Source organism: Salvia splendens, unplaced genomic scaffold (genome assembly GCF_004379255.2).
Source record: "Salvia splendens isolate huo1 unplaced genomic scaffold, SspV2 ctg264, whole genome shotgun sequence".
In the NCBI taxonomy this organism is placed as follows: Eukaryota; Viridiplantae; Streptophyta; class Magnoliopsida; order Lamiales; family Lamiaceae; genus Salvia; species Salvia splendens.
The window spans coordinates 1-13926 of NW_024598902.1; the positions used below are offsets into that span (position 1 = coordinate 1).

At 38.3% G+C, this 13926-nt stretch overlaps 1 protein-coding gene across 1 annotated transcript; it reads left to right on the plus strand.

The window, feature by feature from the left end:
• Positions 1-6398: 6398 nt before the first annotated feature.
• Positions 6399-7571, plus strand: LOC121789518 (senescence-specific cysteine protease SAG39-like). The gene is made up of 2 exons (XM_042187962.1): positions 6399-6837; positions 6982-7571. Exons 1-2 carry the CDS (start codon positions 6399-6401, stop codon positions 7569-7571), a joined length of 1029 nt encoding a protein of 342 aa, XP_042043896.1.
• The last annotated feature ends 6355 nt before the right edge of the window (positions 7572-13926 follow it).

Sequence of the window (13926 nt, forward strand, 5' to 3'; positions counted from 1 at the left end):
TTACAACTGTATAAATAAAGAATATTTGGAACTCAGGAAAGTTTTAACTTTGAATGGAAGGAAAAGAGTATTAACTAAGAATTTATTGTTATATATATAAAGAGGAAGTCTTGGTTATTCGTTATTGCCTTCGTCCCATAATAGAAGTCACATTTTGTGTGGACACGAGTTTTAATAAATGTAAAGAAAAGTGGGTTGAATAAGTTAGTGGACCATGAGTCTCACTTATATATTAGTTTTATAATAAAATGTGAGTGAAATAAGTTAGTGGAATGTGCTCTACTTACCATTTATGATAAAAGAGTACGGTGTCAGTTTTGCTATTGCACTGAATCATGTGTCTGCGTGGTTTGATTATATCTCCAAGACTTGTTCGAAAAAAGTTTATTATTCAAAATCCGGCCGGTTTAGATTCATTCCAAGAAGAATAATAGGAAAACGTATACTTCAAATATACATCTTGTTGACAAACTCTTGGAAGTAAAAAGAGATACTCCCTACGTCCCAAGATAAGTGTGTCGTTTCTTTTTCACACTTGTTTTGGAAAAATAATACTCCCTCCGTCCAATTAAATATCAAACGTTTATTTTTCGGCACGAAATTTTATGTAGTGTTATTTTGTGAGTTAATGAAGATAAAATATAGTAAGATGAGGGAAAAGTAGATATGGTGGTATTTCCAATTTAGGAAACATTTCATTTTTAATGGGATAATCTAAAAAGAAAAACGTTTCATTTTTAATGGGACAGAGTGAATATAAAATAATTCCGTCCATTAAATATGAAACGTTTGCTTTTCGGCACGAGATTTTATGTAGTGTTGTTTTGTGAGTTATGAATAGAGAATAAAGTAAGAGGAAGGAAAAGTAGAAATTGTGGTATTTCCATTTTAGCAAACGTTTCATTTCTAATGGACAATCCAAAAAAGAAAACGTTTCATTTTTAATGAGATAAATAGAGTATAAAATAATGTAGAGAACCTCTCTACATTATTCTCTCTTACTTTAATTATTTTCCCAAAACGACTGCGAAAAAGAAGCGTCTTGCTTATCATGGGACGGTGGAAGTATTAATTAATTTGAAGTCTGAAACAAACTACAAATTAATTAATGAATATACATACTCTTTGACACATGAAATAATTTACTAAGGAGGTAACCCGAATTGTTTGTAATCCAGGATTGGATGGGTGGTCAGTATTCTTTTATAGTGGTCAAAAAAACATTTCTCTATCTATATATTAAATTATGGATTATATTTAATTAGTAAAGAAGGTCCAATAGAGGAGGCCTAGTCCAAGCTCATATATCTCTAACTTATCCCATCACAAACTCCATAAATAAGAGATAAAGGAGTGGACAAATTACACACATCATACACTACACAAAGTTAAAACCTTAGCCGCCACACTTAGAATTTTCGGCCCTCTCTCTCTAATAGAGGAATTCGAAAACTCCCTATAGTGTGTTCTTGGTGTTCTTGTCTTCTCATTCATGATCTCTACATTTCTAACAATTTCCTCCACAAGTAAGTTATATTAGAGTTGTGAAATAAGTTAGAAGATCTGTGGTCTAGCGTCAAGACAAGACTCTACATGTGGAGACATAGAGAGCAACATCAATTCTTGTAGAATCACGATGTAAGATTTAATTTCGTAACTTAATTTTATTATGTGAATTAAATGTGCAGTGAACATGTTCTATGTGTTCTAATAATGAAATTGAATCGATCCACATATTCATCTATATAGATACTTTTGTGAATTTATTTAACTTGCAATTTCTGTTGTTCAAACCCTAACAAAGTCACCATCTGTCTAGATTGGGATAGTCAGCTTGCATATGACCAAGGCCCTGACACTTGAAACATCACACCGCCTGCCACTCTCTCATACCAGACTCCACAAGTTTAGGCGCAGTCTGTGGTTTTGCTACCACTGGTGCTGTTGGTTTGCGATCACACCGCCTGCCGCGCTCTCATGTCCTTTCGAGTTAAAAATCACCAAACAACTTATTGCATTGTAGAGAGTTATAATGATCTACGCTACAACAATTTTTTTTATGTCTGAAACTCTAGATATTAAGCTTAGACGTGTAAAAGAACCTAGTAAAGAGATTCATGTATGAAAATATTTTCCCTTCGATATTGTTCCGTGTGAAGTGACAATGATTTGTCTTATTATCTGATGCAGTTCCAGCAGTAAATCTCGGTGACGTCGAAAATGTGCCAAAAACGTTCTATGTCGGAATGGCTTAAAATTCGCATTTTGCTTGCGAATAGGGTTAGCGAAAAAGTCAATTCACATTTTTTAAGGTTTATATTTAATATCCTAGTTTTTGTTTTATTTCCTTTTGAGTTTCTAGGGTTTTCTAAACCTTTATAAAATTTTAGGGTTTCTTTGATTAACCCTCTAGTTCGGTCATTCTTATACGTCTCTTGCTTATTATTTGAAATCATGTAATCTCTGCTTGAGGAATATTTCCTCATCAGTCTAATTTCTCAGTTTCAAAACTGATCCAAATGTGGATTGCAGAAGCATTTATACCACGAAGCAAAGATGCAACTTTGAAAAAGACTAAAAAGACTGAAAATATGAGATGAGGCAATTGCCCCTATTTGAATACATGTAGATCCGCCCCTGTTAGGATTGATAGTTTTAGAAGTAGAACTCCCTTAGTCTTAAAGTTAATTGAGTCGTATTTCTTTTTCAGATGTCCCATGATGTGAATCAAATTGTAGTTCTTTGTAGCATTATCTTAACATACTTTTTAAGGGGAAAATGGACTCATTTGATATATTGTAGGACAATTATAAAAAAAAGGTATGAATCTGAACAGTAATCAGCCCTTCAAGATTACTTTAAAAAGCTTCTACAAGTCCACCATTGCACTCACCTTCGAAAGAGCTTCGCGTGGATACCTCGCAATGCAGTGCAAAACGCGCGACAAGGCGCTCTAAACGCCCGACCAGATCGAGAGTCAAACAAAATGTCCGACCGGGCATTTTGCACTGTGCAGATCGCCCGACCGGGCAAATGGTACTAGGCCTATTTTTTAAACCCTAACTATTTAAATAGTTAGGGCACAAATTCCAAGTCATCTTTGCCGACTGGGGACAAATTTTGAAGAGCATTTAGAGCTTGGGAGCCATTTTTGGAAGGAGAGAGAAGATCAAGCCCTCTTGCACCTTAAATCAAGCCTAATATGGTAGTATTTACTCATCTTCTTGTATTGTTGCCCACTATGAGTGGCTAGATTTTAGGGATTACTTCTAGTTTGTTAGGGGAGCTTGTAAATATGAATCCATGACTTTGTTTTGATAGATTTCCATGTTTTGGTTCTTATCTATGTCTTTATTTCTATCTGTATTGGGTTTTGCTAGCAAACTTAATCCGGTAAAGGCCTTAACTTCAATGTCTCTTAACTTTGAGTAGGGAGCTAACATAGATAAGGAACCCTAGGCTAAAACTGATAAGGGGATAGCCCGAGGTGGATCTTATGTGTTGAATGTTTTTAGAAGCCAAACCCGAGCTTACTATGCAACTGTAGGAGTGAGGGGTTGGTGAGTAGAGCCTAGGAAACGTGATCAGCTTATCCTAGGTGTAAAATTCCACGATCAGTGATCAGCTGCTTGAGAGCGTAAAATAAACACGATCCTGATAAATAATGGAAAGTAATTAGACTTTAGGATTCATGTGAACAAGCAACCCGATACAAGCTATGAGTAGTCTCCCCCTTTTATCGTGATTCCCTTGTATTTTTCCTTCTCATTTCGTCCTTCACTCGCCTCTTGATCAAAAACCCAATATTAAACTATTTTACTGCTTTTTAGTTAGGTTTAATAGTTTTAGCAATTAATCTCCTCAATGTGGGTTCGACACCTTTTATACTACATTGCACGTCTGTATACTTGCAGAAGTAGTATTTTTAGGGAATTATTACTTGTTTTGTATACTTAATTGCACCCTAAAAATCACAACACCCCAACAGCTTAAATGAGGCATTTCGTGTCTTTTTGACAAAAATAAATTCACTTTTACTTTATTTTCTCCTAAGTTAACTCAAAAGACCATCTCCAATGGAACTCTACTCTAAACTCCAATATGGAGTAGTCAAATAGCTCCAATAGTATTCCAAAACTTATCCCATTTTGGGTTTTTGAGTAAAATATATGCGCATTTTTAGATTTATACTAAAACAAATCACTTAGTGTTGGCACATTTCTTATTCGCACTTGTTTTGGAAAAATGACAAATAGTTTAAGTGGAGAGAGTATTATTTTAAGCTTGAGTATAGTGTAATAGATTGGAAAAAAATACTACTTCCTTCGTCCGTCATTAGTAATCTCATTTGAGTTCGGCACGAGTTTTAAGAAATAGTATAAGGAAAGTGGGTGAGAAAAGATAACGGAATGTGGGATCCATTTTTATATATACTCTCTCCGTCCGTGAATATAAGTCTCGTTTTGCCATTTTGATCCGTCCGAGAATAGGAGTCCCAGTTCATTATTTCTATAAATGGTAAAAGGTCTTACATTCCACCAACTCATTCTACTCATATATCATTTAAAACTAATATATACAAGTTGGGTCCATATTCCATTAATTTTCTTTCACTCACTTTTCTTAACATTTCTTAAAACCTTCGCCGAAAAGAAATGGGACTCCTATTTGCGGACGGAGGGAATAAGTTTTATAATAGAACGTGAGTGGAATGATTTAATGGAAAGTAAGGCGCACCTAACATTTATATTAAAAGTGAACTGAGACTCCTAATGGCGGACGTACTAAAATGGTAAACCGGAACTTCTAATAGCGGACGGAAGGAGTATTTGATATAACATTTAGATTACAGTATATACTGCTCCTTCCGTCCACCATTAGGAGTCCCATTGACTTTTATGCACTCGTTTTATAAAAATGATAAGTTAGAGAGACAAAAATGTAGAGAAGAGACTCATCTACATTAGTCTCTTTCTTACTTTATCATTTCTCCACCATAACTATTTATTATCATTTTGTAAAACGAGTACACAAAAGTCAACAAGACTCCTAATGTCGGACGAAAGGAATACTATTTTCTTAACTATCGTGCTAAAAAGAAATGATCACTTAAATAAGTATGAATTATGATACTCCCTCTGTATTCAAAAAATAGAAACATTTGAAACGACACGAGTTTCAATGCACAATTGGTAAACTAAGTGAAAAGAATTGGTAAAGTAAGAGAGAGGAAAAGAAAAATAAGTAAAGTAAGAAAGAGAAAGATAATAACTACTGAAAGTAGAGTTAGTGGATTGTGGGGGTCCACGTCTTAAAATAAAAAGATTCTAAAGTTTCTATTTTTAAGGAACGACCCAAAATGGAAATAGTTGCTATTTTAAAAAAAATGGAGGGAGTAAAATTTATTTTTATAGGTGGCATGATACGGTGAGTGGGATACTAATATTACTATAAGAGCATCCACAATGGGGCGCCCTATAGCCCGTCTTATAGGGCTCCCTATCCTCTGCCACATCAGCATTTTATCCTCCATCTCATTCACCTGCAGTGGGACGCCCTATAGCCCGCCCTATAATTTTAACTCCTATTTTGTATTTATTTTTTATGTTTGCAAATATATCAATTAGCAAGAATAAATATAAAAATACCACAAATTAAAGGCAAATCCTATTGTCAGTATTTATTTTTTATTTTTTTTATATTTTATGCTTGCAAATATGGAAAATCGTCGGAATTCATTATTGAATTTAGAGAGAAATTGAGATTGGGAACAGAGTGGAGTGAAAGGTGTGAAATGAAGTAAAAAAATTGGTGATATATATAGAAGAAAATACAAAAAAAAAATTAAAAAATTAAAATGTGTGCATCGTCCGGACCTATCCTCCTTACCCCGCAATGGGGCAGAGGATAGGCCGGAGGATACAAAAAATGGTTCATCGTCCGCGGAGGATGCATAGGGCACGGAGGATGGAAATCGCATAGGGCGCGGAGCTACAGTGGAGGACGATGGGGCGGACGATGCATCGGGCAGGCTATCGTCCGCCCCACTGTGAATGCTCTAAGACTAAATCTCACTACAGCCAATAAACGGTTCATGCTTGATGTAAATAAATATTGGATACATCTTTGATCGTAAAAGAATTTTGACAGATATCTTGGATTTTACCAAACTTTTGAAAGTAAGGAAAGAGCTAACCAAGAAACTATCTATATAAAAACAGATATATCAAATGAAGTAGAAGAGCTTCCACGAATCATATCTTTAAAGTGATTTTGCAACTTCACCATATTTTTTGTTACTACTTATTTCGATCTATAAATAGTCTCTCCCTTTTCAATTCGTTCATAAATCTCAACACTTCCCTTTACCAAATATAGCCAATAAATTTCAAGAAAATATGGCTTTGGCTTCTTCTTGGAAGCTTCTTATTGCATCAATCGTGCTGTTACAACTCTGCAATTCTCTAGCATCGGCTCGAACAGTGCCTGATGCATCCATGGTAGAGATGCATGAGAAATGGATGTTGGAGAATGGCCGTGTGTACAAAGATGAAGCGGAGAAGGCCAAAAGATTCAATATATTCAAGGAGAATGCTGAGTATATTGAGTCGTTTAACGAGGAAGGTGGTCGGACTTACAAACTTGCCATCAACAAATTTGCTGATCTAACGAATGATGAATTCAAGAATTCTAGAAACGGATTCATGATGCCTTCTCATTCAAAATCGCCTAAGGTTTCTTCGTCGTTTAGGTATGCAAATGTGAGTGCAGCTCCCGCTGGCGTGGATTGGAGAAAGAAAGGAGCCGTTACAGCTATAAAGGATCAAGGCCAATGTGGTATGCAACTAACATAACATAACAATGTATATGAAATTCTTTCATACTGATAAAAAAAAAACAATTCAGTATTCAAATTATACTTTAAATTATATATATATAAGAGAAATTGTGAGTTTGATTTTGTGTGAAACAAAAATGCAGGATGTTGTTGGGCATTTTCAGCGGTTGCAGCTACAGAAGGAATCAACCAGATAAAGACAGGGAATCTAATCTCGCTATCCGAACAACAACTTGTTGACTGTGACACAAGCGAGGACGAGGGCTGCAACGGTGGACTAATGGATGACGCGTTTCAGTATATCATTAACAACAAAGGCCTAACAACCGAAAAAAACTACCCATACCAAGGAGTGGATGGCACGTGCAACTCGAAGAAGGAATCATCTGACGCAGCCAGGATCACAGGGTACGAGGATGTGCCTGCCAACAGTGAATCGTCTCTGCTCAAAGCAGTGGCGAATCAGCCAGTATCGGTGGCTATTGATGCGAGTGGTTCGGACTTCCAGTTCTATTCGAGTGGAGTCTTCACTGGCGAGTGTGGGACGGATCTAGACCATGGAGTGACTGCAGTTGGATATGGGGCGGCCAGTGATGGGACCAAGTATTGGATCGTGAAGAACTCGTGGGGAACGAGCTGGGGCGAAAATGGATACATCTTGATGCAGAGGGATATTGGAGCTGCACAAGGTATCTGTGGCATTGCCATGCAAGCTTCATATCCAACTGCTTGAGATATATCCATTTATGGCATTCCCAAGCTTGTAAATACTCTGCTTATCAAATGTCACATGTGTATATGTCAATATATATAACTTCATTTGCAAAAATTACTTGTGAATTATGATCCATGTCCAAGAATTTAGTTAATGAAATTTATACTTTGTACATTGACTTTATAGAAAAATGCACTAGTATACTAATGGGTACTTCGCCACATCTAATATCGACCTATATAATTAATAGGCAGTTTGTGTTACATTTATAAGAGGATTTAGCGTTTCGTTCCTAAAAATAAAACGGCTTCGTCTACCTAAGGCCACCCGCAACGCGTTACGCGGGTGGCCCGTATTTCGTTCTTCCGTGACGAAACAATGGCGGGACACGTTGCAGCGTCTTGTCCCGTCACCATCTGCCGGTTCGCCCGTCCCTCCGAGACCCGTTGCGAGACGTCTCGCCACGCGCTCCCACGACGTGGAGAGCTCCTAGGCCATGCGTCACTCGCCGGCCCGCGAGTGGTATTCGTCACGCTGACGCAATAATTTTTTTTTTTAATTCGAATTAAAAAAAATTAAAAATTGGCAAACGGTAATATTACCGATTTATAGCCGTTTTCCTTTTTTTTTACTCTATAAGTACTCCTAATTCATCTTCATTTCACACACAACTACATATCTATTCTTCCCAAATCATCTTCATTTCCTCTCCAATTTTCATCTCAAATCATCTCTCTTTTATTCTTCCCCCAAATTTAATCGATCTCATGGATCCGTATGAGAAAATGCGTCGAATAATGGAAGAATCACTTGAAGAAGATCGACGCCGGGAGGCGGAGGAAGCCGCGCCGCCCCAAAGACGCTCCCGAACTTACATCCATCGTAACCGGAAGGAAGCCGCCGCAAGGTTAGTCCGCGACTACTTCTACGATAACCCGGTGTGGGGAGATACCTACTTCCGTCGCAGTTTCTGCATGTGGCGACTGTTAGGGTTTTGTATACTAGAAATCACCTTTCGAGTGATTGGATACTGTAAAACTCTAATGGTTATTTTCCAATAAATGCAACAGATTATTTTTGTCATAATGTTGTTATGTTTTACATTTAATGGTTGTTTATTACATATTTAAATGTATGAGCAAACGTAACAAAGTCTAAGTTTTTGTTTTAGTAGACCGGTTGTGGGCGTCGTCCAATTTAAGGTAACACGGTCAGTTCTAAACGAAAAAAATAAGAATTTCACAACCTAGATAGACGCCTAGACTACCTATCGCGAAAGGTTGCAATGTTAGTCCGATTATTTCTAAACCTTATTGAAATAAGATGACGTTGGTATGGTATAGCACTGAATGGATCTAACAGCAAGACGAGTCTTTATGTTATCTACTGAATGACGAGGTCTTGAAAATTAATTTTTTAATCAATTTACGTTAGCATTGAGCAAACGATATTGAGGATCCACTACTTTGACTTACCAAAGGTGCGGGTTTTTCGTAACCCAACGATCCAGGTATATTGGGTAGTGGTGATCATTATCTAGAGGTGCTAGGATTGCTATTATGTTGAAACGTGCGCGATGAGAGTCTCGTTTGATAACATCCACAAGAGGAGCTCGAAACGAGGTTTTATTATTCGGAACCTAGCTAGTTGGAGTTTGATTACTCTATGAATAACAAATAAGAGTTTCTTGCTAAGTCCACTCTTGGAATTCGAAATATGTTAATTAATTAAGTCTATAACAGACATTAATTGATTAATGGATGTTTCCATCTTAAGCGCGGGAAATGAATCAAATGCAATTAAAGGAAACCCGGAATACTTGTAATTTCGGATTTGGAAGGCAGTGCAATATTACTTCTGTAGTGGCTGCTCGTAATATTCCAATATAAGCTTATATTAAATTGTGGGTTCAATTTAATTAGTAAAAAGCTAATTGGGTGAGGCCTGTTCCAAATTCTTCCTTAGATCCATGACTGGGCCCAATATGTGACTTATATAAATAGGAGAATAAAGGAGACAGAAAACATAACAATTTATTATCAAAATTTTCGTCCCCCTCTAAAGAGAGAGCTCGAAATTTGTGCCTCATCCGTGAGCTGAGTTCTGTCTTCCATTATTCGAGTCCTAGTACGTTGGTGAGATTTGCCCACACAAATATCAGCGTATAGTCCGGGACACCAATCAAAAGATCCGAGGTCTTGTATTGAAGATCTTCACGTGGAGACGGAGCAAGCCATCATCGATTCTTGATTGAATCAACAAGGTAAATTGGCTAATTCCGTAGTAAGCATGTTTTAGGGATTTTATGTGCTAAAGCATGTTTTAATTCAAGTTATGAGCATGATACATGTGATAATTACGCGAATAGATTTTGTCTAAATAATCTGCTAAATAGATTAAATTCATGTGATCTGTTTTGAACGCACGCTACCGCTGCCAGCCCCTTCAGTTGGTATCAGAGCCAGTCTTTGGCTCTGATTATTTGGATTTAAATTTCGCAAAATTCATGTATGCATGTGTTATTTGATTGCGAAGCATGTTCTTGGTGTTTTTGTTTAATTTTATGCATGATGAACTCCAGAACTATCGAATCAAAGAACTTGAATTGCTTGAACGCACCATGTGCGATCGAGGTAGGGATGTCGAGACAGTGGGAGCCGGGAGCCGTGATCACGGGGCGACGCGCAGACGAGTAGGGCTCGTGCGCGCCGCCGGCCGAGACCACACGCACCAGACGGAACCCGGGTCGAGGTCGACGCGGCTGATGGAGTGGCACGACAGTTCAACCGAGAACGTGCCGAGGTGCCGAGACGCCAGGCCGAACCCTAGGCGGAAGGTTGGAGCTGGCCGAGAGCGGGCGCGCCACCTTGCGCGCCGCTGGCCGAGAGCTCGCATCACCCGACGGCTCGGATGTCCGAGACGGGCGCCAAGACGCTGGCCGAGAGGCGCACGCCGCCGCGTGCGCGCCTGGCCGAGAAGCATCGGCACCCGACGAGCCGAGACGCCGTGACGGGTGCTCGCCGCTGGCCGAGAGGAGCCGCGCCTCCGCGCACGCTCCTGGCCGAGACGCTGGCGACACCCGACGAGCTGCTGGCCGAGACGCTGGCGTGCCATCTACGCGCTGGTGGGCGAGACACTTCGTGCGTCGTGGTCCGACGAAGAACTCGTAGGATTTTCGTCATTCATCGTTCGTGCGAACCTCGTACGATGAGATAACGATGAAAGATTATTTTAATGATTATTTAATTATTTTTATAAAGATACCATTAAAATATTATTATTTAATGGAAATAAAATCTTTTTGGAAGATTTACCTAGATTTAGGAATATTTTTATTATTATCTATATCTATGGAATAAATAATATTATTTTTTCCTAGATGATATAGATGAGAATAATTTAATAGTTTCCTAATATTTATCTAGATTTAAGGAATATTTTTATTATTTTCTATATCTATGAAAATAAATAATAATATTTTGATTCCTAGATGATATGATAAGAATTAATAGTTTCCTAATATTTATATATCTAGATCCTAAAAGGATAGATATGTATGAATACATTAAATAATGAAATATCTCTTCCTAATCTTGAACATGGAATTAATTTGAATTTAATTTTTCATGTCTTATTAAGAATTAAATAATTTATTTATTTTAGTCAAATCTTATAGTAGACATGAATAAGAATTATATTCTAGAATAATTATTTCCCAAAGGAAGATACCAATTAATAAAAGATTTAATTATCCAGCAGATTAAATACCAACAGAATTTAATCAAGTCTTTCTCTGCTTACTAAGGATAATTAAAGAAAAACCATAACCGAATATCTAAGCTAAATTACGAACTCAACGTTTGTATATGGTCTCCATCAATTGGTCTGCAATTTATGAAGCCTTTTTCTAATATTATCGCCACCTGCTCTGAGGGGACAATAATCCTAAGAAAATAGCAAGTTCATGAGGGCAGACTTCTCAAATATAAATAGTATGAACTAGAATGTGGTTTCCAATATTATCGCCACCTGCTCCGTAGGTACAAAAATCCTAAGAAACTACGAGATTCAGAAGTTCACACAGAATTTATGAGATAGCTTGATCTTGTTAGCAGCACATAAGCATTGTTATGGGTGTGTGTTGTAGAAACAAGACTCTGTAATGCTAAAGAGATGGTCTTGCTTAGGCAACATTTGGCGGCCATGCCACTCTGTGGTCTCTGGACTATTCGTCAGTGTTGTGACCAGTAAAACTGTAAGATTTTAATGCGTATTGACTTCCTCTGGAGGGTACAAAATTTTAATTTTACAGTTGTAAGATTTTGAAAAGTTTTATGGTTAATCTAATCAAACTTTACTAAGTTTATTACAATAGTAAAATACTTTTATTTTGCAGTGCAATCCAAATCGTCAATATGTCGTTCAATCCTCTTTCTGCAATTCTCAAAGAAAATAAACTCGAGGGCCAAAATTACATAGAATAGAAACAAAAATTTGACATCGTTCTCACAGCAGATGAGTACATCTTTGTGCTCACCACCCGCGACCTCCAGTACCGGCGGCTAACGCTGCGGCAGGAGTCAGAGATGCACATAGACGGTGGATAAGGCGAATGAGATGGCTAAGTGCTACATGTTGGCATTATGTCATCAGTACTCAAGCATCAGCATTCTTCATGGAAACTGCCGCCGAGATATGCAGAATCTCAAGAATTTTTTGGTACTCAGAATCGAACGGCTAAGTCTCAAGTCTTTCGGAGTATCATGTCGAAGACAATGAAGGAAGGCTCGTCTGTGAGGGACCACGTCCTCGAGATGATGGGCCACCCAACCAAATTGAGGTCTTGGGAGGGACGATCGATCCGAGTCCCAGGTGGACTATCATCCTTCAAAGTCTTCCCCTAGCTCCAACAGTTCAAGCTCAACTTCGAGATGAACAAAAATGAATTACACCTTGGCAGAGCTGTTGACTGAACTTCAGTCGGCAGAGGACCTTATGGTCCAGGCTAAGGCGGCCATGATAATTTCGGCGCCTCGTTCCTCTGGCTTAAAGCCTAGCAAAGGAAAAAGGCAGGCACCGAACTCAGGACCGGCCAAGATAGCTAAGGGAAAGAAGAAGAAGAGGGCTAACAAGAAGCCCACGGGGAAGTGTTTCAAGTGTTGAGAGAAGGGGCATTGGAAACCAGACTGTCCTAAACGGGGCAAGGCTACAGGTATGCACCATGCTCTAGTTGTCGAGTCTTGTTTGACTTCGACATCAATTTGCACTTGGGTTATTGACACAAGAGCCACTGATCATATTTGTTTTGATCCTGACTTAATGCATGTGACAAGACGGCTACATGATCGTGAGATCGAAGTCCAGCTGGGCGACGCTACCAAAGTGGCAGCCGTTGCAGTGGGAGACATTTATTTGCATTTTAGTAGTGATAGGTTTTTGATTTTGAAGAATGTTTTGTTGATACCTTCTTTTAGAAGAAATTTAATTTCTGTTTCTAAATTGGTTTATGATGGATATTCGATTTCTTTTAATGACAACTGCGTTATTAAGAAAGATGGTTCTTATATCTGTCGTGGTATCATGGAAAACAATCTGTACACAATCACTTCTACACAGTTTAAAAATCGCAAATCAGAACTCAATACAACATCGAAAATTTCAAAGAAACGAAAGGAACCTTCAAGTTCAATGAACGAAACGTACTTGTGGCACCTTAGACTTGGTCATGCCAATGAAAGGAGGATCCATTCTCTTGTTCAACAAGATCTTATCAAATGTCTAGAGGAGGAACCTTTTCATAAGTGTGAGTCATGCTTAGAAGGCAAGATGACCAAGAGGCCTTTTAAGGCTAAGGGCAATAGGGCCAAGGAAGTACTTGAGCTCGTTCATTCCGATGTATGTGGACCAATGTCAACTGAGGCAAGAGGTGGTTTTCGATGCTTCATCACATTTATTGATGACTTCTCGAAAATTGGATATGTCTACTTGATGCGTCACAAGTCAGAGTCTTTTGACAAGTTTAAAGACTTTAAGACTCTTGTGGAGAAGTATCATGGGAAGAATATCAAATGCCTACGATCTGATCGTAGAGGCGAATACCTCGATGCCGAATTTTTAGACTACTTATCGGAAGTGAGAATTCAATCCCAACTGACTGCGCCGGGCACGCCCTAGCAGAACGGCGTGGCTGAAAGAAGGAACATGACCTTATTAAACATGGTTCGATCGATGATGAGTTATGCACGTCTGCCTATTTCGTTTTGGGGACATGCCTTGCTTTCCGCAAGTCATATTTTAGACAATTTACCATCAAAATCCGTACCTAAAACTCCATATGAGTAGTGGACTGGGCGTAAGCCTAATCTAGCACATC

Coding starts and splice junctions, on each gene's coding strand:
- LOC121789518 (XM_042187962.1), top strand. CDS start 6,399: ATGGCTTTGGCTTCTTCTTGGAAGCTTCTTATTGCATCAATCGTGCTG. Junction 6,838..6,981: donor AAAGGATCAAGGCCAATGTG/GTATGCAACTAA, acceptor ACAAAAATGCAG/GATGTTGTTGGGCATTTTCA.